The sequence below is a fragment of the Ahaetulla prasina genome, chromosome 2 (genome assembly GCF_028640845.1).
Source record: "Ahaetulla prasina isolate Xishuangbanna chromosome 2, ASM2864084v1, whole genome shotgun sequence".
Lineage (NCBI taxonomy): Eukaryota > Metazoa > Chordata > Lepidosauria > Squamata > Colubridae > Ahaetulla > Ahaetulla prasina.
Genome location: NC_080540.1, coordinates 221296059 through 221320700, shown reverse-complemented (window position 1 = coordinate 221320700; position 24642 = coordinate 221296059). Strand labels below are relative to the sequence as shown.

Genomic DNA, 24642 nt, shown 5'->3' with positions numbered 1-24642 from the left:
AGGGGAACAAAACAGAGGAAGAGATTGAAAAAGCAAAGTGTATAGCAAAATTCAGGCAAATTTAAGCACTTTCATAAGTGACCACTTGAAAAGAAAGAGTTAAGCATGAGTTTAAAGCTCTCCTATTTAATGTGTGTGTATATGCGTGTGTGGGTGTGTATTTAATTTTTTTTACTTTTCCCCCCATTTTTATCAGTGAAGAACATCTTGTGATATATTACACAAATAAACATTTAAAATGAATTGGGATTTACAAATTTAGGTTGTTATGGATAGTTATACTTTAAATTTGTCTTTAACATGCAGAAATTCACTTTTTCTAAAATACTAAAATCTGTTTGTAAAGTAATTGCATTCATTTTCATCTCATCTTTCAAAGAGACTGCAATAAAACAAAATGAAAACAAAAGCAATTTTATAGTTACTAGAAAACAGCAGTACTATTAAACAAAGCGCTTCTGTAGTAAAAATAATACTTCAAACTGAGCTAAGAAATAAACTGAGAGGCAATTTATTGTCAAATAGAATTAATAGTCTCATTTGTATATTTTGAACTAATTGATATTTTGGAAGAACTTTGTGGTAACATAGGACTTTGGCCTCTGAGACCCTTGGGAAAAACTTTATAAGTTGACTTGAACAAATTGACTTAAACAACTAATGAAAGCTGCTTCCCTCTTGATCCACTATTATTCTATCTAGTTGAGCCAAACAAATCAAGAGCATGTCTTCAACTTTTGTTGGGCCAATAACATATTGGAATATTGTCATGGTTGCTGCAATCGTTAAAAAGTCTATACTGCTTCTGGAAAAGAAGCCTTAGCCTTCCTTAAATTTGGAACATTTAACATCTTTTAGCATTTAATCATTATGAAAGCTATCAACTCCTTCCCATCATCAGATTTTCCCTATACCCAGTATTTTGAGTTTTGCTCTCACTTTAGCTCTTGTAGATGAAATAAGTCATGTTGCTCTTTCTGATGAGTTAGAGAACTAACACTGATTTTAGAGGTTACTGATGATTACATTTTTATCCTGCCAAACAGATCTGGCTTCTGTATATGGAACTTTTCCCTCACTCTTTTTGAACATAGAATAATAGAAATGGAAGGGACCCCGGAGGTCTTCTAACCCAAGCCCCTGCTCAAACAGGAGACCCTATATCAGTGATGGCTAACCTTTTTGCCATCACGTGCCAGGAAGGGGGGGTCACGCGCGTGCGTGCCCACACCCATAATTTTATGCGTCCACCCCCGCGCATGCGTATGCTATTCTTCCCCTCCCCAACAAGCGATGGCCCAGTAGGCCCGTTTTTCTTTACTGCCTGTCTCCAGAGCCTCTCTATAAGTCTGGGAGGGTGGAAAATGGCTTTCCCCATTTCCCTGGAGGCTCTCCGGAGGCCAGAAATGGCCTGTTTACCAACTTCCAGTTGGACAGGAAGTGATGTTTTTTTGCTGTCCCCAGCCTTCAGACTCCTAGAGAGGCTCTGGGGGGGCTGGGTACAGCAAAAAATGTCACTTCCTGTCCAACTGGAAGTTGGTAAACGGGCCGTTTCTGGCCTCTGGAGGGCCTGGAGAGGGGTAGGAAAGGCAGTTTTCCATTTCCCCAGACTCCTAGAGAGGCTCTGGAGCTAGGGAAGAGAGAAAAACGGCCCTTCCCCACCACCACCAGGCCCTCTGGAGGCAGGAAACAGCCTGTTTCCCTACTACTGATGGGCCAAGAAGGCCCGAAAATCAGCTGGCCAGTGTGCGCATGTGTACCATAGCTGAGCTTGTGTGCCCATTGATATGGCTACGCGTGCCACCTGTAGCACGTATGCCATAGGTTTGCTATCACGGCCCTATATCATTTCAGACAAATGGTTGTCTAGTCTCTTTTTGAAAATTTCCAATGAAGGATCCCAAATGTTCTTTTTCAAGAGGTAACTGGACTTCCTGTTTTTTTCTTTGAAGATGTTTCGTTTCTCATTCAAGAAGCTTCTTTAGCTCTGACTGGATGGTGGGGAATCAGGCGTGAAATGCTCCCAGTTCTGACCGGATCTCGCAATCTGGTAGTGATTGTGGCCTGTGGTTTGGCGCTCCGGTAGCAATCACCGAACCACCAGTGACACCTGCTGCCTGGGTGTCATTACTTCCTGGTTTTAACTAGGAAGTAATGTGGTTTTTACCTTTTGCGCATGAGCAGGTTTTGCGCATGCGCAGAAGGTCTGTAAACAGATGTGACACGTGCGGCGTGTGGACTTCAGAGCCAGTAAGGAAGGTAAGTAGATTTCTCCTCTGCGGGGAATGAAGTCAGATCTGAAGGAAGCTCCTTGGATGAGAAGTGAAACGTCTTCAAAGAAAAAACAGAAAGTCCAGTTGTCTCTTGAAAAAGCACCTTTGGGAGAACCATAACCTGGATGACTGAGAATCTCAATAGAAGTCCAGTGAAGGAGCAACCACAACTTCTGAAGGCAAGCTATTCCATCGGGTGATTGCTCTCCCTGTTAGGAAATTTCTCCTTGGTTCTAGGTTGCTTCTCACTTTGGTTAGTTTCCAACCATTGTTTCTTGCCTTGCCTTTTGGTGCTTTGGAAAATAGTTTGACCTCCACGTCTTTGTAGGAGCACCTCAAATATTTGAATAGTACTATCATGTCACCCCTAGACCTTCTGTTCATTAGACAAAACATAGCCAATTCCTATGACCATTCTTTGTATAGTTTAGCCTCCAGCCCCCTAATCATTGTTGCTCTTCTCTGTGCTGTTTCCAGAGTCTCAACATCTTATTTTAAATTGTGGTGACCAGAACTGGATGCAGTATTCTAAGTGTCTTCTTTATCTTCCCAGCAACTTCGTTATTTCCCAGCAACTCTATCAAAATAGCTTGAGGTGAAACATGGTAATTAGACCAAATCACTCCAGTGAATTTTTTTAGTTGAATGAGCACATGAATTTGGTTCTTAGGAGCTTTTGTTAAAGCAATACTTTATTCACACTGGTTAATTTTCAGCACCCCTTCTACCAAATACTAAATCTGCATTTGAAATTTGTTAACTACTGGAGAATGTCTTTGGTACAGTGAATGCCTAATGTCAGATGTTTTGTTTAGAAAACTCCAATTTTGCTCGAGCTAGGAAAAGATAGCATTTCAGAACACTGTGTCATATTTTTTTAAAAAAGTTCTACCTCCCTCCATTCATTTACAAGAAGTATTTATTTCTTCTAATTGTACATTTATAAGATTGGAAAACACAGATACATTTATAGTTTACTTCAGTTCTAGAGCCCACAAAATATGAACAAATATATTAATATGTTATAGTATCTAGAGGTTAACATGTGTGCCCAGTAAATGTCAACAGTTCTCTAGATTATAATGGATATAGCTAAAATCAACACATTTAAACTAAGTGTTGGAATCATGTTTATAAGTATAAGTAAAAATTGGTTTATATTGAGCAAACAGAACAAGTCAGAGTCCTTGGACCATTTTCAAAAAGCTGAAATTAAGAGTTGTTCGCTTCTTCTATGTATGTTGTAGTTTGTAAACAGGGAAACAAATTCCCCCAATAGGTGAGTTAAACACTAAAAGATTAGACTTAAACTTATAAACATGTTACTAATTCTAAATGTTTATGCATCTAGTTTGAGCAATTTCAGTGCACAACTGAGACATGAGCATGAGCCTAATTGGGATCCAGACCCTTTGGCCCAATGTATAATGCTTATGTCCTTTTCTGCTATTGCTTATTCTAAAAGCTTTAATAACATTTTTTTCAATTTATGGAAACGTATGCTGTGCGTGTTTTTAAAACTCAGTTAAAAAGTGAGAGTTAGAATATTGAAACAGTCCATTTTTAAAACTGCAGCCTCTGCATATTTATTGCTTTGTTCCATAGTATAGTGTGTAGTGTCAGTGATTTCTAAACTATGGTGGTATCATGCCTTCCAAGTTAGCCTGTGATCCCCAGAGCCTTCAGTGGAATGTCCTTTGTCTTTAGTTTTCATTATGAAAACCCCATTTTTATACATTGTTCAAAGAATAACCTTGGCTTTCTCTTTTCTCCCTAGCATCTATGCCCCACCATTCAGCTGGGAAAGCTCCCATCAAGGAGCTAAAGGTTATTAGGATGATAAAATCCAGATTCTCTGACTTTTAAGGTTATAGCCTTAAAAGAATGGCAGAGAAGGGTGAAGGAAAACAAGATAATTCAGGCACCTGCTTTTAATCATTCTTAGAGTAGCTTGCTATGGGAAAAATGGCCCACTCATCATGGTCTCCATGGACTTTGCTGTGTTGTATTGGGCAAGGTCTTTTGAGAAGGGAGGAAGAGTCCCAGACCAGCTGGACACAGTAATAGCAATGTGGAATGGTAGTTCCTTATTGTTTGCTTCATATAAAAATATTTTGTATTTTTATAGTATTTGTTCAAATTGGGGTATTTTTTAAATTACAGCAAAGAGAAAGTATTTTAGCAATGGCTACATATGCGAAATTCCCCTGCCTATCATAGCTACTGCAGACAAATCTGCCTTTATTGTATCTGTTTGCATAAATCATCCGGAAAATGTTCCCAGATGCACCATCAAATAGAAAATTTTAATTACAAGCTAACTTTTGACACCTTTATTCCCCTCCTTTTCTCACCAAGAGTCTCGTCACAGTTCCCCCAGAAAACTGCGTCTGTTTCCAAAATGTAGAAATTAGAAGCAAATAAACGTATGTAGTCTTTACACTTTGGGGACTTCTTATCCAGTGTTACCTTTGAATATATTTACGCTCCTATATATAGATTTCTTTACCACATGTGTGACCTGATTCATTAAAAAAAAAATGTGTCACATCTAACAACTGGTTTGTAAACATCCACCTTGTATGTTTAGATGCTTTCACTTTTTATCTATTTCCCTTCACCATCTCTCAAACCATGGGTGTCTATATACAGTCTCAGGATAATACACTTTGTACAACAGATATAAACCAATAACTCTGTTTTTTAAATACAGGCATGCATGTTTGGATGCATGAAAAATTAAAGAATCTCAGTTCACAACAGAAAGTAGAATCTTCAGGCAGGACATAACAAGCTTTGGTCTCCTATGTTTTAGAATATATTTGCAGATTTTAGAAGTACTTTTAAAATATGTACAGAAAAAGATGTCAGTTTGGCTTTGTATTGATCACACCCGTATTCTGGAAATCCTAAAGAAAGATTGGACTAAGTTCTGCAATTTCCTTCACAGCATATTCCTGTCAAAGTTGGGAAGCATCTTATCTTCTTTAGAAGAAAATATTTTTCTTTATATAGAAAAAAATCCAGTGCTTTAGGGGGATATATGTAGAGCCCCTTCATTCCATTTTTTCTTTTGTACAGTTTTGTTAAACAATTGCTTTTAGTTTTGAGGGATTATTTTCAACCTCAGACTGAAAGGACACATATATAATGTCCTATCTTCCTGTAGCTTTGAAGTCCTTGAAAATCTACAGTTTGTATGCAGCATGCCAGACTTTAACCATACACTTAGGTGCTTTCTTTTATGCTACAGATCAACACTGTGGGAAAATGTGTGAAGGGGATATTCTTTTGTAAGTACACTGAATTAGTGGGCATTAGTGGAATTGTAAAACCTCAAATATCTACTTTTCCCTGAGCTGTACTCTTAACATTCCAGACTGCAGGAAAGAATGTTCACACAATGGAAATGCATCTTCCTATTAAAAAAAACAAAACCAGATTTCACATGGGTACCTAGCATATCAGGAAGGAAAGCAGGAAAAAAAATCCTTCTCCTGTACAACAATGAAAGTGCTAGTTGTCCCTGTGAATTAATGTTTATGCTATAATAGCAATATTCAAAAAACATAGTCCTCAACTGCAGTTTGAAATTGGACACTCGGAGTGAGCTAGTGAAAAAGGGGAAAAGGAGCATTATGTATAACTGAAGCATTTCTGTTTCCCTTGTCCATGTAAGGTTTGAGTTTAATAAACAACATCAAAAATAATCAGGATGACTCCCCCCCCCCTTAGTTAAGTAATTAAGGGAGGGAGGGAAGGAAGGAAGGAAGGAAGGAAGGAAGGAAGGAAGGAAGGAAGGAAGGAAGACACAATACAGCCCATTCTAAATAATTAAAACATTAGGATAAATATTTGAATTTATGTAATCTGGAGTTTTACATCTGAGGAACATTTACATTTCTTTTGGCTGATGACCTAGCCTTATATTGCATTTTAAGGATATGTTCCTTCTTTTACTGTCCAATTTATTGTTATAACCTAACGGCAAAGGACCAAAGCAGAAATAAGTAGAGGTGAAAGGACTTGGCCCTGCCACTGTTGTATCTCTGCAGTGTCTACATTGTTTATCTCTCCCTCTCTCGCCTCACTCCCGCTTCTCCTTTGCGCTGTTCCTCCCCTCCTCCTTCAGTATTAGCAATCTGCTTTGGTACTTTGACATCAGGGGTTTCCCTGGTGAATTTTGTCACAGAAAAAAGAGAATCATCAATATCGCAGTTAAACTTGACTTTCAAAGCTAATAGTATCTCATTTGGGGGCTCAAATTTAATAAATTTTCTTTGATTCCGGGTGCGTTTTTAAACATCAAACAATGAATTGGCCAGGGTGCAGTAAAATATTTAGATCTATTGACTATGGTTCAGAAGGGTAGAAGGCAAAACACTGGTGGTTTGATGTTGATAAATTCTTAGAACCTTAATCCACATTAACGTTTTCTTTTATCTGGGTGCACATTGGCTACAATGAGAAGACAAAAAGCTAACATATATAGTCTATATAACAATTCAAGTGAGATAATGTATTATTATAGATAAAGTAAAATGACATTTGTAGTACGTTAGACAAGATGACTATCTGGACAAAATTATATATACCACAGAAGGCCCAAGAGATGGTTTTTGTTCTTCTAGACTCTCTACCCTAAACCTAGAATAGTTCAGATAGAAATGTGTGGAGGGCCCACACCGTTATAAAAATTGCATTATAGTGTATACGTTTGACAGCTACCAATATTGACAGGAATTCTTTATATCAACCAGGGAAATGTAAGATTCCCTATTCCCATAGACCAGGGTGCAAGGTATGTAGATCTCCAGCATTTGATTTAACACATCTTCAGGAATCACACACACACACACACACAGAGAGAGAGAGAGAGAGAGAGATAATAATGATAAAAGCAGTGCTTTCTTAAACATCTTCATGGCTTACAAGGAAAAACATAGGCATTTAATCATTAATACGAAAGGCTCTTCTGAATAATGTGGAATAACAGCAGTCATTTTTATGATTGTGTTAATGTTTACGTAGTAAACTATTGCATCAGTTTCTAGCAGGGCAGGAGAATGTGGCTGGAACAATTTATATGTCTGTTTCCATTCTAAAAACATTTCTGCTGCACATTGCCTCTGAGATACAGGATTGTACAGTTCCGTTTAATTGCTGCAAGAGTAGAGCTTGCAAACTAAGAAGACAAAATCACGTGTTCAGCAACTGACTTCCTAATAAAACAACAGCAACAAAAATAACATTTGTATATAACACAGGACTGCCTATTTGGAAGGAAACCTTGTTATTTGTATTCCAAAGTCATCATAAGTTATGACCCTTTGTATCTTCTGTCCCTTTCTCTTCAAGGAAGATGAAGATGAGAAATTTCCATTATTCTATGTCCATTTTTAAAAATCTTGTGTAGTTTTGTTAAAATCCATCCAAATCTAATTAATCTCAATTATTAGTTCAAAGCATACTAATAAACTATGGGCAATGATGTTTTTTTAAAAAAAATGTTGAGATAATCTGCTTAACCTAATTTATACTTTAGAATTCAAAGGTAATACTGACACTTGTTACTTACAAATAGAAATAAATGCTTGTGACTGCTGGAGATGAGCAGACTTAAAGATGCGTGTGGATATTTTTCTGGTATTACTGGAAGATCTACTGTGATATTCCGCTGAAGGCCCCCTATCTAGTAGATTTATTCTCTAGTCTCTGTGCATAGAATCTAATCTTGTAAAAATAGAAACTAACAATCAAAAACTATAAATATTGCCCATTGTATTTTTATAGATGAGTGAAGGTATTGCTCACCTTAACAGAAGGTGGCAGTACAATACCAGTTGCATAAGATTATAGTTGTCCACACAAGTACATGGATCTCTCTCATTTACGGTGCTCTGCGTTTTGTTGTTTCTTAAACATCGAAATATTTTAGATCCCAATTACTTGGCATTGGAAAAATTATGTGTTTTCTTTTTGTTCTCTTTTATTTGTCCAGGTAGTCCTTACTACTGTTAAAATGCTTGACATTTGAATTTAGTGTTTCCACAGGCACTTATGACTACTACTTATTAGCTGTTCTGTAGCTGAAGTCTTAAAAAAAATATTTCCATTATCTCATCTAATTTTGCTACATCACAGCTTCATTAACTTAAAAGTGTTTTCTTTCATGAGAGTACGTGAATGTGAGAGCTTTAAAAAAGAGAGAGAGAGGTTCACTTGTGGCATGTTTGCTGAAATCAACGTGGTGACGGTGTCCATCTTATTGGGCATCTGAACGTCTTAAATCTGGACCCCGTGCATTCCTTGTAGAGTTGCGGGCTGCCCCACTGGAACAGGGAGCCTTAAGTGACTTTCTTTCCTATCTCATTTCAGCCGAGAGAGGAGGAAGCTTTTTCTTCTTAACATTCTCTCCCGGCACTCTGAATTAGAGATTTATTTGCAACGAAAAATCAATTAGTCCTAAATTTATTCATGGATTTCAGGTCCAGCGATCAATGCAAGTCCACTCAGCGGACTCAAGGGGACCCACTTCATCCCAGTTAATGTGTCTGAAGGGGAATTACCATTGATACTGTTTTTTCCCTTTTAGGTCAGAGATCAGATCTCGCTGTCATGGACTACAGCAAGCAGGAATGACTTCGCCCTGCAGCTGCCTAAGCTGCACCTGGAGACCTTTGCAATGGAAGGGCTGAAAGGCGGGCCAGAGGTTATAGCATTCCAGGTCAGAGTCTTCCGTAACCTTTCTTCACCCACCAAATGTCCCGAAATATTAACCCGTGCTAGAAATAAAGGTTTCCGTGCGGTATCTGTCAGTGATTGAGAAAGAAAAGTGTGCCTAATATACATGCAAGGGTGGCTATAAGGAAGAGAGTTTGGCTTAGACTCCTTTTTTTTAACTTTTTATTTTGGAAGAATAAATATAAAAACATTCCAAGGGGGTGAGACATAGAAACAGTTGCTGTCATCAATGTCACAGGCTGTCATTGGCATTGTGTCACAATAGAGAAATAAAACGAGTGTGAGGTGCATCACAGTGACTGATTGTTACGCCAACTAGAGTTATTCAACTGCTGACAAAGATTCTAGGGGTTTCTTTTAAATCTTTTTAGGCATTTTCTGAATGACACTTTCTGATGACAAAGACCACTCTGACAATGGATGTAGATGTCAAGGTGTTTAATCAGAAAACAGTGCTCCTAAAATGCAATTTCCTTTCCTGTTTATTCAGAAGGATCCCACAGACAATGTGTTTTAAGTATTTTTGTGAAAGGATTTATCTTTCCATAGTCCTAGTACTGTTGTTACTAAAACTGTTGTTACTAAAACTCTCTTCTCTTCTCATAATCCTAAAAGCTTTAACCAAAAACTTTCTACTATTGACCTCACCCCATTCCTAAGAGGACCATAAGGGGCGTGCATAAGCGCACAAACGTGCCTACAGTTCCTGTCCTATTGTTTTTCTTTTCTTCTTCATATATATATATATATATATATATATATATATATATATATATATATATATATATATATATATATATATATATATATATATATATATGCGCTTATACCTCCTTATATTTACTCATATATGTGTTTATATACTATATAATCTTTTTGTATGATAACTACATATATTGTTGTGACAAAATAAACAAACATACAAATAAACAAATAAACAAATAAATAAATAAAGTTAATAAAACTGCATTTTGGGCCCAAGCAAACAAACATCCTTTCTGTGGGTATCAGTGGAGTTAGGGATGGAGTAACTTGTGAAAGGATTCATCTTTCCATAGGCATAGTACTAAAACTGTTACTAAAACTAAGTTAATAAATCTCTGCATCTTGTGCCCCAGCAAACATCTATTTTGTGGGTGTTGTTGGGTGGAGATGGGATATTATGGCACATGTGCCATGGCAGTATTTGAATAACACAATTCATACCAATTGTACAATTATATCCTGATGTAAAGTTGTCCTTCCTTGTTCTGCATGCGTATATCCATTTCCTACACAAAGTGTGGTTACAGCAGAAAAATTGTGGCGCAAAAATATTCCTTTGGGAAGAGGCCTAGTGCAGAAATGTGTGACATTTCTTGGATAATACCAAAATACTTATATTTATCTTGCAAATGGTTATCAGAAACTGAGACCCAAATTAGGTCTGACAACAGGCTATTCACAACAGGTTATTTCTTGTTTAAATAAAATAATCTCTTAAAATTCAGGCATAGGAAGAAAGGCGTAAACACCATCCCACAAATGTAGAAGAGTTAGTCACATCTGCCCAGGGTCTGCATTTAGCTCTATTAATTTTTTATTTTTTTTTGCATTTGTTCCAACTTCTAACTGTGTATTTATTTAGAAGTGGAGGTAGTTTCCTTTCAGCACGTTGGTTCAAAGTCTGAATATTTGTTTCACTTTCCAGCAGCTGACTCCAGAGATGTTAATGGCCATATTGCTGAAGAATATGTACATTTCTTTTCTGAGGTGACAGCATATATATTGACCTTATTAGTTCTGGTATTTTTTCAAATGTATGTGTATATATGATTGACATCTAAATTATATAAAGAGGAGAAAGCAATCATTATGATATTGATTACATTTTGTGTTTGTTATTTTGTACCGTGCATATGTGAATGTCTCACTAACTGATAGCTTGCTTGTTGGGTTGGTTAGTTTGTTTGAATTCTACACAACTTTCCTTAAAGAACCAAAGGTAGAATACATAGCTCTCCCTCCTTCTGTTTTCTCCCTAAAGACTACCCTATGAGGTAGATTCAGTTAAAGAGTGAGAAATTGTTCCAAAGTCTTCTTAGCCTTAGGCCAACATCTCTGCTCACATACTAACTATTCAATGTATTTGCATTCAGTTTTTTCAGTTTTTATTCTTTATTTTATTGCATTTCATTTTTCTTCATGTTCAAAAACAAAATGACCATGGATAGGCAAAAAAGCAGTGGTTGTAGGCATGTCTTTTGACTTCCTGTTGATTTGTGCGTTGAGTTTTCTTGGTAGAAGCTAGCAAGGAGCCTCGAAACCATTCAGTCAGAATAGAACTGGAAGGGACCTTGGAGGTCTTCTAGTACAACCCCCTGCTCAAATAGGAGACCCTATGCCATTCCAGACAGGTGGCTATCCTGTCTTTCCTTAAAACCCCCCAGTAATGAAGCACCCACAACTTCTGAAAGCAAGCTGTTCTACTGGTTAATTGTCCTCACCGTTAGGAAATTTATTCTTAATTCCAGATTGCTTTTCTCCTTGATTAGTTTTCATCCATTGTTTCTTGTCCTGCCTTCTGATGTTTTGGAAAATAAGTAGTCTTCCTCTTCTTTGTGGAATACTGCTATCATGTACTGCCTAGTCCTTTTTCTCTAGATTAGCCATACCCAGTTCCTGCAATTGTTCTTCATATGTTTTTGTCTCCAGGCCCTTAATCATCTTAGTTGCTCATCTTGGCACTTTTTCCAAAGTCTCCACATCTTTTTTGTAATGTGGTGAGCAAAACAGGATGCAATATTTCAGGTGTGATCTTACTAAGGATTTATAAAATGGTACTAATACTTCACATGATTTTGATTCTGTGCCTCTGTTTATACAACCAAGGGTTGTTTTAGCTTTTTTTACTGCCCTTCCTTCCTTCCTTCCTTCCTTCCTTCCTTCCTTCCTTCCTTCCTTCCTTCCTTCCTTCCTTCCTTCCTTTCCTCCCTCCCTCCCTCCCTCCCTCCCTCCTACATGTCTTCCTACCATCTTCCCTATTCATTTTTCTACAGGAAACTTGTAAGGAGAAAGTTATTGGCAACATGGATATGGCAGTTCAAAGCCAGCAGGCAGATTGCTGCTGCTGGATAAGAGAGGAAGCGAGGGGGTGCGCAGGGCTGCAGTTCAGGAAATGCTACATGGCGCTGAACAAGAGTGGTGGTTTGCAAAGAGCACATGGGAATTGTAGCAAATCAGGAGTGCATGGGGGATCATGATGTGTGAGAGGTGCACGCTGGTTGGAAATGGTGTTTGCAGTGATGGCACAGGATAGCTAGGGTGCCTGAGGATGTTTGGGAGTGTGAAAGAGGTCCTGATTTGTGTCACTTTGTCAACTCATCAACAAATAAGATTCAACTTAATTAAGTGCTAAGTTATGAATGCTCTAGAGCAGGGGTCTCCAACCTTGACAACTTTAAGACTTGTGGACTTCAACTCCCAGAATTCCTCAGCCAGCAAATCTGAGGAATTCTGGGAGTTGAAGTCCACAAGTCTTAAAGTTGCCAAGGTTGGAGACCCCTGCTCTATACACACAAACATGCATGCATACATACTTCACTTTCACAAAATAAATGTAAACTTTATGGGATGTAAGGGGGTGAGGAATAACCAGAAAGAATTTTAGGATTACTTATTTCTTCCTCATCCCTTTGTGATGAGGGAAATTACAAACTGGGAAGGTGATGAGAAACTTGCACTCAGGAGTTGTAGCAAGTGTAGACAGGTAACATATAAAGTACCTACAGTTTACCAGTGTGGTAGCCCCTGTTCTTTTCTTTTTTTGGTCTGAAAACTGCTACAGCAAAAGAAGGAGGGTGTTAGCTAGTTTTATAATAGCAGGGGAAAGTGTTGACATTGCTTTTGAGTGATAGAGTATAATCATTATAAATTTATAAAGGGCTTACGTCCTCCATTTATTTTATGTAAATTATGCATCCATATATGATGTAGTCATGGCTTATCATATCGTATTGTACACAGGAGCAAAAGATTGCTCTTCTAATCAATTGGGCAAAGATAAATGTAACATAAAATGATGTTCCATTCCTGCTGCATTTTCTGCTTCTTTCAATAGCACTAGTAGATCTGCGAAAATAAGCATTCGGGACCCAAGGGAAAATATCTATCTACAAATACAAAGATAATTATGTTGTTTCTTGTCTGTTCGGAACATTGTGGCAAATATTGCATCTTAGAAAAATGTACTCTACAAGACTTTTGAAGGCAGATAGAAGTGCTTTTTCCAGGTGGTAGCACTCATTATTTTCCATTCAAACCGATGGTGTGCCGGCATGCAAAATACACAGATCAACACTATGGAGCAGTTCTGAAGCCCATAGACTGTCTCACCCTGGACAGTTTTAACACAATTTATTCTTGCTGAAGATATAAATACAATATCGTTAGGTCCCAAAGCGTTTCATGATTTGTATCTCTCTCCAGTGCTTTCGAAACCGATCTACAATGTGATTGTTTCACTGGTCTCGGGCACCAAGAAAAGGCTATTCCCAGGCAAATTAATTTGCATGAATTCTCCCTCTTTCCAAGCACAATTATAGATATTGACCCAGAAAGCCCTAAATAACCTAGGACCAATATATTTGACAGGTCCTCCTATCCTGTACAAAATTACCTCCTTGCCAAAGCTTGGTTTCTGGCCTTCCTGGAGCATTTTAAAAGAGGGTAATTTAGGGGAAAATTGGGGTGGAAGTGGATTTAGTCTACGCTTCGTTGTTTTTCTTCTAAGAGATGTTACTGATTTGATCACTGTGTCACAGGATGTTTGATTCTCTTCTAAATTGTGTTGAGCTTTTGGAAAGGAATACAGTGTTTATTTTATATGTTCCCCAGGGACTGGGGAAGGCCAGCTGGGGAAGGCCGTATGTTGTGTTGTGGTTGTTAGTTGGGAAGTCGTGTCTGACCCATCACGACCCCATGGAGAACGTTCCTCCAGGCCTTCCTGTCCTCTACCATCCTCTGGAGTCCATTTAAGCTCATGCCTACTGCTTCAGTGGCTCCATCTAGCCACCTCATTCTCTGTTGTCCCGTTCTTCTTTTGCCCTCAATCTTTCCCAGCATTAGGCTCTTTTCCAGTGAGTCCTTCCTTTTCATTAGGTGGCCAGAATATTTGAGTTTCATCTTCAGGATCTGGCCTTCTAAAGAGCAGTCAGGTTTGATCTCCCCTCTAGGACTGACCGGTTTGATTGCCTTGCAGTCCAAGGGACTCGCAGGAGTCTTCTCCAGCACCATAGTTCAAAGGCCTCAATTCTTTGGCGCTCAGCCTTTCTTATGGTCCAACTTTTACAGCCGTACATTGCAACTGGGAAAACCATCGCCTTGACTATACGTACGTACCTTTGTTGGCAGGGTGATGTCTCTGCTTTTTAGTACACTGTCTAGATTTGCCATAGCTTTCTACTTTGTGTAGTAGCTTTCTAATAGCTTTCTACTTTGTGTAGACTGGTGCTTTTCAACTGTGGCAACTTTAAGATGTGTGGCCCACCATTCTTTATATTGCCAAGGTCGAGAAACAATGGTGGAGACAGTTTGCGAGGCCAATTCTTGGCATACGATTAAAAGAAGAAAAAGGATGATTAGGTGATAAACAAAGAGTATAATTTGATACAAGGAAGATTTTTATTACTTAGTTTCAGGCTTACGTCCCTCCCCAAAAGATAAAGTCTTCTAGAGCCAAGCTCAACTCTTGCTGATTTTGTGGTTTTGTGATTTGTGTTATTTTCTGGACCACAAAATGGGAATGGTTTCTCATTATCTTTTTCCTTTGTCTTTTCAGTCTACCCTTATTTGGCTTTTTGAGATCAGCCAACGTTAGTAGATGCCGCTCGTAGCTAGCTAGGTTTGTCTGCAAAATAAACTCTAATTTGCTGCTTTGGGGATGAAGGTACTAGTTGAGAGGAGGGCACGTACCTCCCTTTTTTAATCACTTATTTAAAATCTTCACAGTCTGTGTGACTATGTTCATATATAACATTTTTGTCTGTCTACAATGTGCATGGGACTGTACAGTACATAGTATTATGAATAGCAATATATAAAACATACATACCGTATAAAATCACATGTTACTGTTAATGCATTGAATCAACTACACTGATTTGAAATATGTTTATATTTAAATGTATGATATATGACTATATTTAACGGCATTGTAGCAGTGATACTACACATTTCCAGGGATTTATTTTAGATAGAGATGGAAAGATATAAAGAAAGCGATGGAGAATTACGGTGCTAGAGAAAGAGACATAATGATAAGAGATTTGAAGTGCACAGGATCATACAGGGGAAATCTACATTACACTTTGACATAAGCAGCAAGTGATATTAAATACTTCCATGTAGAGAAAAGTTGAAAGTCGCCACATTCGTTCTTGAAAGCTTTTTTTTGAGGCTTAAACGGGGAAGAAGTCTTGTTTTTGACAGAATGTTTTGCATGTGGAAATGAGCAACTAAGGTCACTGTTGAAGCTCCTTAAAAATCAATGTGAGAATATTGACTAACAGACTTGAAAAGGTTGAGGAATGAACTTTTTCAGTCTTGCCTTTGACTAAGGACAGATCCAGTTGTGTTTGCCTCTTAACTGCCCGTACCAATCCGTTTGCTTTTTAAGGCTACCTGTCTCAAGCAGCCTGCATTGATTCCAGGTTTCTTTTCTTGTCCTTATAAAATAGTTTTGAAAGTCAAACATTCAGGTGAAATTTCATAATGTCGTATGTCGGACTTGGCAATGGAACTGTCAGCTTTTTTTTTTTGGAGAAGAATATAATTTGATGGGGTGCTAAGGTGGCGATCTGGAGAAGGAAGGCTGATCTGCAACTTGAGCGAGTTTATTATGGCTTAGTGATTTAGTGATTGATTTCATTTGCTGTCAGTTAAGGCTCTCTTAATGTCAAGTTTTTTTGCATAATGCATTGAAATAAAGACCGATGAAGTTCTTCAGAGAGATACCGCTTACATAAACTGACCCTGATTTGCCCTGCTCTGCATGACAATTTAAGTGACAGCAGTTAAAGGAGAATATACCAATGAATATGCAACTATAGCATTAAGGGAAATGCAAGGAAAAATGGCTCAGAATATAAAACTGTGCATCAGAAACTGGATGGATTATTAATTCCACAATTCTATATTGAAGAAAGAGGGTGGGTTGCGTGTCAAGTAATATTCTAAATAGCAAATTAAAGGGAGGAAAAAAAGTTTAGGGGGAATTTAATATTCAAGATGTCTGCTGAGTGTTTGCTTGCTTGGCAGGCTATATTTTAAGAGCGTGCTAATTTCTAATCTGAGGCTTTTGTTTTTCATTTTATTCTGTCACAGTTATATGTTGTGTGTGTGTGTGTGTGTGTGTGTGTGTGTGTATGTGTGTGTATATATATATATATATATATATATATATATATATATATATATATATATATATATATATATAGTCTTAGCATTTTGGTCTTTTCCGTGTAAGGTTGAGAGTATCTTGGCAATGTTTCAACGAAATGTTTGACATCGAAACGTCGCCAAGATACTCTCAACCTTACACGGGAAAAGACCCGAAAATGCCAAGACCTACATACCTATACCCGTGAAAACCTACGAAAACACACACACACACACACACACACATATAATGTTTTTGTCTATCTGTCTATATATGTTGTTTCTGCTCTGCAGAATGGATTTGTGATCTAGTGGAAATAAATGGTTGATAAGATCAGCTATTGAACCCTAGTACAGTTTATTAGTAGTTTGCAGGATCGGTCTTCAGGAGGCATACGTTTTGTTACTTTAATGGGTTCCTTAGATGCATGTGTTAAGAGTGTCACGTTCTTTGTTCCACACAGTTTGGATAACCGACTCGAGAAGGGTTGATTTCATTTCAGTCCCTCTTTTAACTCCTCATTGGTGAAGTACTGTATCGCAAAAGTGGGAATAGTTGGCAATATAGTGATAAAAGATACGAGTTCAAAAAATGGTTGGTTTCTGAAATAGAGTTGGGAAATCTTTGCACACTCTGATAATGTGACCTGCAGTCCACGGAGGGAATATGTGAAGGCAGTGTTAGTTTAGAAGAAATGTTTAAAGTGTTAGCCTTACATAAAGAGGAACAGAATCCTACTTTTGTTTTGGACTGTAATCTTCTGAGTTTACAACTATAACACAAAAGAATTAACATTAAGCACATTAAAATGACATGTATATAAGGATTTTTATTAAAAAAAAACATGAATACTATGGTAGCTATAAAAATGTCACTCTGTGTGCAAGCCTGAATGCCTTAGGAAGATGTAACCTTATGCCCCCTTTTTTCAAATTAATAGAAGTTGCATTTTATGTTCCCCTTTATATCAAACTTGCAGTCATAGTTGGACATCATATTATAATTGCACTTTTTCTGGGATATATTGCTTATCTTGCCAAAGCTGAAATGATTTGATGTTTTAACCAATAGCATAAATTACTTTAATAGAGAGCTCTGATCTTCTTAATGCCATCATTTCTCATCAAAGTGAATGGAAGAGAGGTGTGTCATGACAGTAATTTAGTCAGAGATATGGTTAACTTGTATTACAATTTAAAGAACAATTCCCAAGATTCTTGTATGCCTGAATTATTTTGCTTATAACTTGTATATTATTAAAAGCAATTAAAAACACAGGAACACTTTTTAGGGACATATTTGTGACCTTCGTTCAGAACTTAATTGTAGTACACAAAACATTATTTGAACTTCCAAAGAGACAAGCTACAAGTAGATTAGACATCTACTCAAAACCATCTTCAATTTGATGATGAACAGTTGATGAACACTTTTCAGTGTTATTTTCAAACAAACTGTTTATTGAATGATCATTTAGTATAGTCAAACCCACACTTAATAATTTGGATCACCTTTCTCCCTTTTATAAAACAAAGACATTTCCTCTTCTCCCGTCTTCTAGTACTCCACCTATATTCCAATATTTCCCAAAGATTAAAGTTTGGCCAAACTATAAAGAAAAGAAAAGAAAAGACCTTAAAGATTTGGTCAGAGCATCAGCAAGTTTGCAAATTTCCTCAAAACTCTAGAGTGCAATCCATCTGGTCCTGGATATTTAATCTCCTTCAAAATAAATAGGTAACCTCTGAACACTTTTGCTCTAAATTTCACATTTCAACCCTTCCCAGTTGGAGCATTGGAGAAAATTAAGAATTATAGGATTTGAGCAGATTTGCTTTTTTAAAATTATTATTACCTACTCAACAAAGAGAACAATGTGGTCAGAATTTATGCCAATACAATTTCATTTTCAATAGCCACACTTAAGTACAAAACTGAAATTGTACAGGTGTCTCTCTCTAGCATGAGAAATTCAACAATAATTAGTAATAATTAGTACAAAATTCCTATATAATCAAATACTACACCACTCTTCCAAAGCATGGTATCATAAAATAAAACTGATGATAGAAGATCAACTGATCAAATATTAAATATGTGATCATAGTAATACTAATGTGTCAGAAAGTATAATATATTTTGCGTCTCTCAAGCTTTCATTAGTCAAAGACATGCTGATTTGGGAGTGTTGTTGCTATGTGAGACTACCTACAAAGAATTATCTGTTTTGATGGGGCATCTTAACTGACTATGCCTTCTCCCCAAAACATAAGCAGGCTAAATTCAGATTGGTAAAGGACAGAGAGGGAGATTTCCAGAAATGATTCCAAGGTCCAAGTAATAATAAGTACTTGGACCTTGGAATCATTTGTCAAGTAATTGTCAACTCTTTTAATTGGACTCAGAAATGTTCTGATAGCGAATGCAGTTCTCAAGCCTATCGCAAAAAGGAAGATGCTCCTGCTTGGCAAAGTAACTTTGAAAGATACCATAGTTTGCTAAGATAAACATTGCTATGATATCCATAATTACAGTATCAGCAGCACATCTTTTTAATCTACTTCATGGTACTCTCTCCTTCCACTTCAGCAATATTTTTCTTATTAAAGAGGGAGATCCAGGGAAACTTCAAAGCAGATATCTCAGTGCACACAAAAAGGGAAAAAGCTGCTTACAGATGCACACACGCACACACATCATCTGAACCAATTACTTGTGTATTTGGATAACACACTTTAAGAAACATTTAGCAAACTGGAACAGGTTCAAAGAAGAGTAATGAAGATGATCAGGAGACTAGAAATTAAATTTGAGTGAAAGATGAAATTTTCCATCATTCCAGAATGCAGGAATGCAATAATAATGAATTTACATTACAGAAAGGCAGTTTTCTAATTTAATGCTAGAAAACATTCAAGAGACATAAAGTTCGATGAAATATATGGACTGAAGGCCAAATTGTAGTTTGGAAAGAATCTGTGAAGTCTTTCTTCCTGCTAATAGTTAAGCTCAGCTAGCCTAACCAGAAAAGTAGCGCCCCCTCCTATCTACCAACTCCACCATGGATGTTTACAGCCCATTGGTGAGATGCTGTAGTTTGAGCTTCTACATCAAGCAGGCAATAGGACTTAATTGCCCAGATGCCCCTTTCCAGAAAAAAAACTATTACTGCAATGAGTAACTCTGCCAGTGATATAGCACTACCTTATAAAACTGATTGCTAAGACTTAATTATTGAAAATATCTGCACTTTGATGACTGTGTAATCATAATAATCATAATCCCTCCCTCCCTCCCTCCCCCTCTCTCTTTCTCCCTCTGTCCCTCTCTCTCTCTCCAAGTATATTTAAAATTGGAGAGGGAGAGTGAATTCAGCCCCCTGCTCAAAGTAAGAATTCAGTTTAAAGCATTCCCGTCAGGTGGAAGGCAAGTTTAATTTTAGAATACAGTATTAGGACATCTATGCTTGGCAATAAATGCCCTGATGGCTTTTATATGCCAGTCTGTTGTGGTTTCTAGTAGAAACACTTTCCATCCCATCTATCAATTTTCAATTATTACTCTACTCGTGTTCCCTGAAAATCCTGTTGTTATTGAGAGCTTTGTCTTCTTGGGGTGTCTACCAACATCTTATTCTGGGAGGAGAGAGAGAGAGAGAGAGAGAGAGAGAGAGAGAGAGAGAGAGAGAGAGAGGGAACTGATATTGAAAATAAAATAACTAGTTGAGCCTTGTGCTCTCACAGTTGAGAATAGGACACTAACCTACAGCCATGTAATTCTCGGTCATGATGTCTTCAGTTCTCATTTTGTATATTTAAATATAGTCCAGAACAAGAGCTGGGGGCCAGAGGAAAACATCTATCAAATGGAGAATACCAGATAATGGCAAAGAACAGTTTTTCCTCTCTTTTTTCTTTTCTTTTCTTTTTTCTTTTTGACAGGGAGGGCAGAAATAGAAATTGCCTCATTCATTCATTCATTCATTCATTCATTCATTCATTCATTTAATATATAAAATACAAAGAAAAATAGAAATAGGAAATTAAGGAAAGGAAAAAGAGAGGGGAAAAGAACCTGTGAGTTACAAGGGAATAAAGAAAAAAAGGCATTGACTTCCGACTCCTCTTAGCCCAGTACAGTCTAAAAATAGAATAACAGAGTTGGAAGGGACCTTGGAGGTCTTCTATTCCAACCCCCTGCTTAGGCAGGAAATGCTACACCATTCAGACAAGTGGTTAGTCAATCTCTACAAGATAAAAACACTCCAGCTTCAACTTTTTGCTTTAGCAACTTTTTTGTATATAACTAGCCATTTCTATAACAACAAATCTATCTAATCGACAAAACCAAAGTCAAAGTTTCATATATATTTTTTCATCACAAGCACAAAATCCAGAAGTGATATCCAAATGAGAAACGTACTTAAATATATTCTCCTCTTTGAATAAAATGATCGATTTAACCATTCCTGCTTCCTTACTATGGAAATAGTATGTGTTTCTATATGTACCTAATAATCTTTGTGAACTATCATCATTCACTATATTCTTTCAAATTCTTTGCCCTTACTGGGAAAAATACTCTTTTTTTTTCATTTAAGAACAGTTTTCTCATATGATATTTCTCTTGAGACCCCCAAGTGTTTTTTTGCACGAAAACACCCAAGAGATCGCAGCTTGTTCTGTAGCCGACTGAAACCCGAAAGGATTTTTACAAGTATATTTTTGGGAAATTCTGCAGCTCACCTACCACAACCTTTTTCTCTCATACTTTAACAGTAAAATGGTGCATGGAGCCTTCATTTCCTTTGTTAGCTTCATCTGCTGGCTGGGGGAAAGTTTCACATAACTTTGCACACACTTTAAGAGAACTGCACAAAAGGGGAGACAAGTGACCTTTGGGGGGAAAGGGGGCAACTAACCAAAACTTCCATTGAAAATGGCAATGAAAGCCAGATGCCTTCTCTTGCCATTATTCTCTGGCATGTTATATTAAGCATCACTAACTGCACTTCAAACATGGTGGGTATTTTGCACATAGCAAATAAAATAAAAAAGTAAAAGTTCCCCTCACACATACGTGCTAGTTGTTGCCGACTCTAGGGGGCGGTGCTCATCTCTGTTTCAAAGCCGAAGAGCTGTCGGAAGACGTCTCTGTGGCCATGTGGCTGGCATGACTCAACGCCAAAGGTGCACGGAAAGCGGTTACCTTCCTACCAAAGGGGGTCCCTATTTTTCTACTTGTGTTTTTTATGTGCTTTCAAACTGCTAGGTTGGTAGAAGCTGGGACAAGTAATGGGAGCTCACCCCGTTACATGGCACTAGGGATTTGAACTGCTGAACTGCTGACCTTTCGATTGGCAAGCTCAGTGTCTTACCCACTAAGCCACCGTGTCCCTTAGCAAATAAAATAAAAGTCCTATATTGCAAAGAAAGTGCTTGATGGAATAGACAATTTACTCCAAATGCTCAAAATCTGTATCATTTCAGATAAATTGCTATCTCCTCTTGAAAGCGTCCAGTGATGGGACACCCACAACTATTGAAGGCAAGCTGTTTCACTGGTTGATTGTTCTCACCATTAGAACATTTCTCCTTAGTTCTAGGTTGCTTCTCTACTTGATTAATTTGCATCCATTGATTCTTATCTTGCATTCTGGTGCTTTGGAAAATTGCCCCGCTCATCTTTGTGGCAGCCCCTTAAATACTGGAACATTGCTATCGTATCTCCTCTAAACCTTCTTTTCACTAGACTGGACATACCCAATTGTTGCAACTGTTCTTCATATGTTCTAGTCTCCAGGCCCTCTTTTCAGAGTCTCAACATCTTTTTTATATTGAGGTGACCAAAACTGGAAACAGTATTCCAGAGGTGGCTTTCCTAAGGCTTTATAAAGAGGTACTAATGCTTCATGTGATCTTGATTCTATCTCTCTATTAATGCAGCCTAGGGTTGCATTGGTTTTTTTGGCTGCTGCTGCACACTGTTGGCTCATATTTAATATTTAATTTAATAATATATATTCTTCAAATACATATTAGGTTAACTTATTTCCTACTAATATTCAGAAATTTCCTGAAGGCTGAAAGCCCAACAGACAAGTATTAATTTGGATATTTCTTCTTTTTTCTTTACAAGAATACAAAATATTTCTAATGAAATATTTTTTAATCTGTAATCATTTTTAATTTCTGCATTACCTTCTTATTTTTCCCTTTATGATATAATTTTATATGAACTAGCTGGCTTGGAGATTTTGTTTTTATTTTTTGCTTCCTTACATGGATACAACTTTATCCAGACAAAAATCTGAGCTTATATATCCATCTAGTCTTCAACTCCGTTGACCTGTATTGTTAAGACTTAACATGACACTTTTATATTAATTGTTTGTTCTTTTCCTCTCTCTCATCTAAACACATAGGTGTATGCATTAATATACACATTAAACAAATATTTGGAGAATAAACTCATAAAAGACTGGACCCTCTTGGGAATTTTTTTTTTTGCTGAAAATGGAAAAAATGAATAGGTGATTTATAAATTTTCTCATTAAAAGGGGTTGAATATGGGAAGAAGGGAATTGTGTAATATAATTTTAAATTTGGAGGAAAGCTTGCTTGTGACTACTATAAAGAAGATTTATATTTTCTTTTTCCATCTGTATTATTTTTTGCACTTTTTAAAATCTTTTTCTCCATTTCTATTTATATTTTTTCATGATTACATATAAACAAAATGTTCACTCTGGAAACATTTGGAAATCATGATTTCTTTTTCTCTATTTAAATATTTCTTTCTTTCTATTACAAATTCCCATGCTCACAGGAATTCCTTTGGTGGTTGTTGGGGGTTTTTTTTGTTTTTTTTGCAAAGTGAAACTATTATATTATTGTATATATTTGGCAAGCGATTATATTTGGAAGTTGGTTTTGCCAATGGGCATTTTCTTCAGTTGGCAAATTCTTTAGGAATCACTTGTGTTATGACCACGCTTACTATTGCCACAAGATGTTTATATATTCTTAACCAATGTATAATTAAAAGGTAAGAAGGCAAGAGGACAGGAAGAAAGTCACTCTGGAAATAGATTTTTTAACTTTTATTCCTTTGGTTTCTGCTGTAAAATTGGCAGCTGTATGTATGTTTTAAATGTTATTAACCTACATTCTGCATTTCAATTTAAAGTGGCTTCTTAATGCTTAAAATTAAAATTCTTTAGCCTTCAAAATGTCTTGGCTCTATTTCCTTCTCCATTGACATTCTTCGAACAGTCCTTAGTCTGGAAAGGATCTTGATTTTAAAATGAATGTGCCATATGAATGTTTGTGGGTTGTAAAACCTGCTTGCTATTTAATAGCTGGTAATACTCAGCTGCTTTTTAATAAAGGATATGATAACTGGTACAACTGTACTTTTCCTGTTATTTATAATGAGGTAGGCTAGTATCAAATGTCCTTTGGTTAATTTTCTTGTAGCCATATTGCTTCAAGAAAAAAATAAAAAGGAATTGCATACTTATGACATTATAGTCCTTTTTAGACATCTGTTTCAGTTAAATTGTGAAATCAGTATGTAGGTTCACGATTTTACTGTATGTTCTATGGAGGATTTTCCACCTCATCTTTCTTGCTGGGCACTTTTGGGATTCATTAAAAGTTGTTCCTAAAGATTATTGTATTAGAATTAGAATAGAATTTTATTGGCCAAGTATGATTGGACACACAAGGAATTTGTCTTGGTGCATATGCTCTCAGTGTACATAAAAGAAAAGATACCTTCATTAAGGTACACTTACAACACTTCATGATAGTCGTAGGGTACAAATTTAACACTTAATGATACAACACTTAATGATAGTCATAGGGTACAAATAAGCAATCAGGAAACAATATCAATATAAATTGTAAGGATACATGCAACAAAGTTACAGTCATACAGTCATAAGTGGAAGGAAATGGGTGATGGAACGATGAGAAGATTAATAGTGCAGATTTAGTAAATAGTTTGACAGTATTGAGGGAATGATTTGTTTAGCAGAGTGATGGCGTTTGGGAAAAAACTGTTCTTGTGTCTAGTTGTTCTGGTGTGCAGTGCTCTATAGCGTCGTTTTGAGGGTAGGAGTTGAAACAGTTTATGTCCAGGATGTGAGGAATCTATAAATATTTTCACAACCCTCTTGATTCATGCAGTACATAGGTCCTCAAT

The 24642-nt window shown here is 36.9% G+C and overlaps 1 protein-coding gene across 10 annotated transcripts in view; it reads left to right on the top strand.

The window, feature by feature from the left end:
- CCDC171 (coiled-coil domain containing 171) overlaps window positions 1-24642 on the top strand; it is a 220734-nt gene that overhangs the window by 163653 nt on the left and 32439 nt on the right. For all 10 annotated transcript variants that reach the window (XR_009153715.1, XM_058171431.1, XM_058171429.1 and 7 more), the window contains one exon: window positions 8869-9000. Coding sequence is in view for 9 of the 10 variants with exons in the window: in XM_058171431.1 (XP_058027414.1) it covers window positions 8869-9000 (132 nt within the window). In the remaining variant the exon portion in view is untranslated. The remainder of the gene's footprint in view (window positions 1-8868; window positions 9001-24642) is intronic.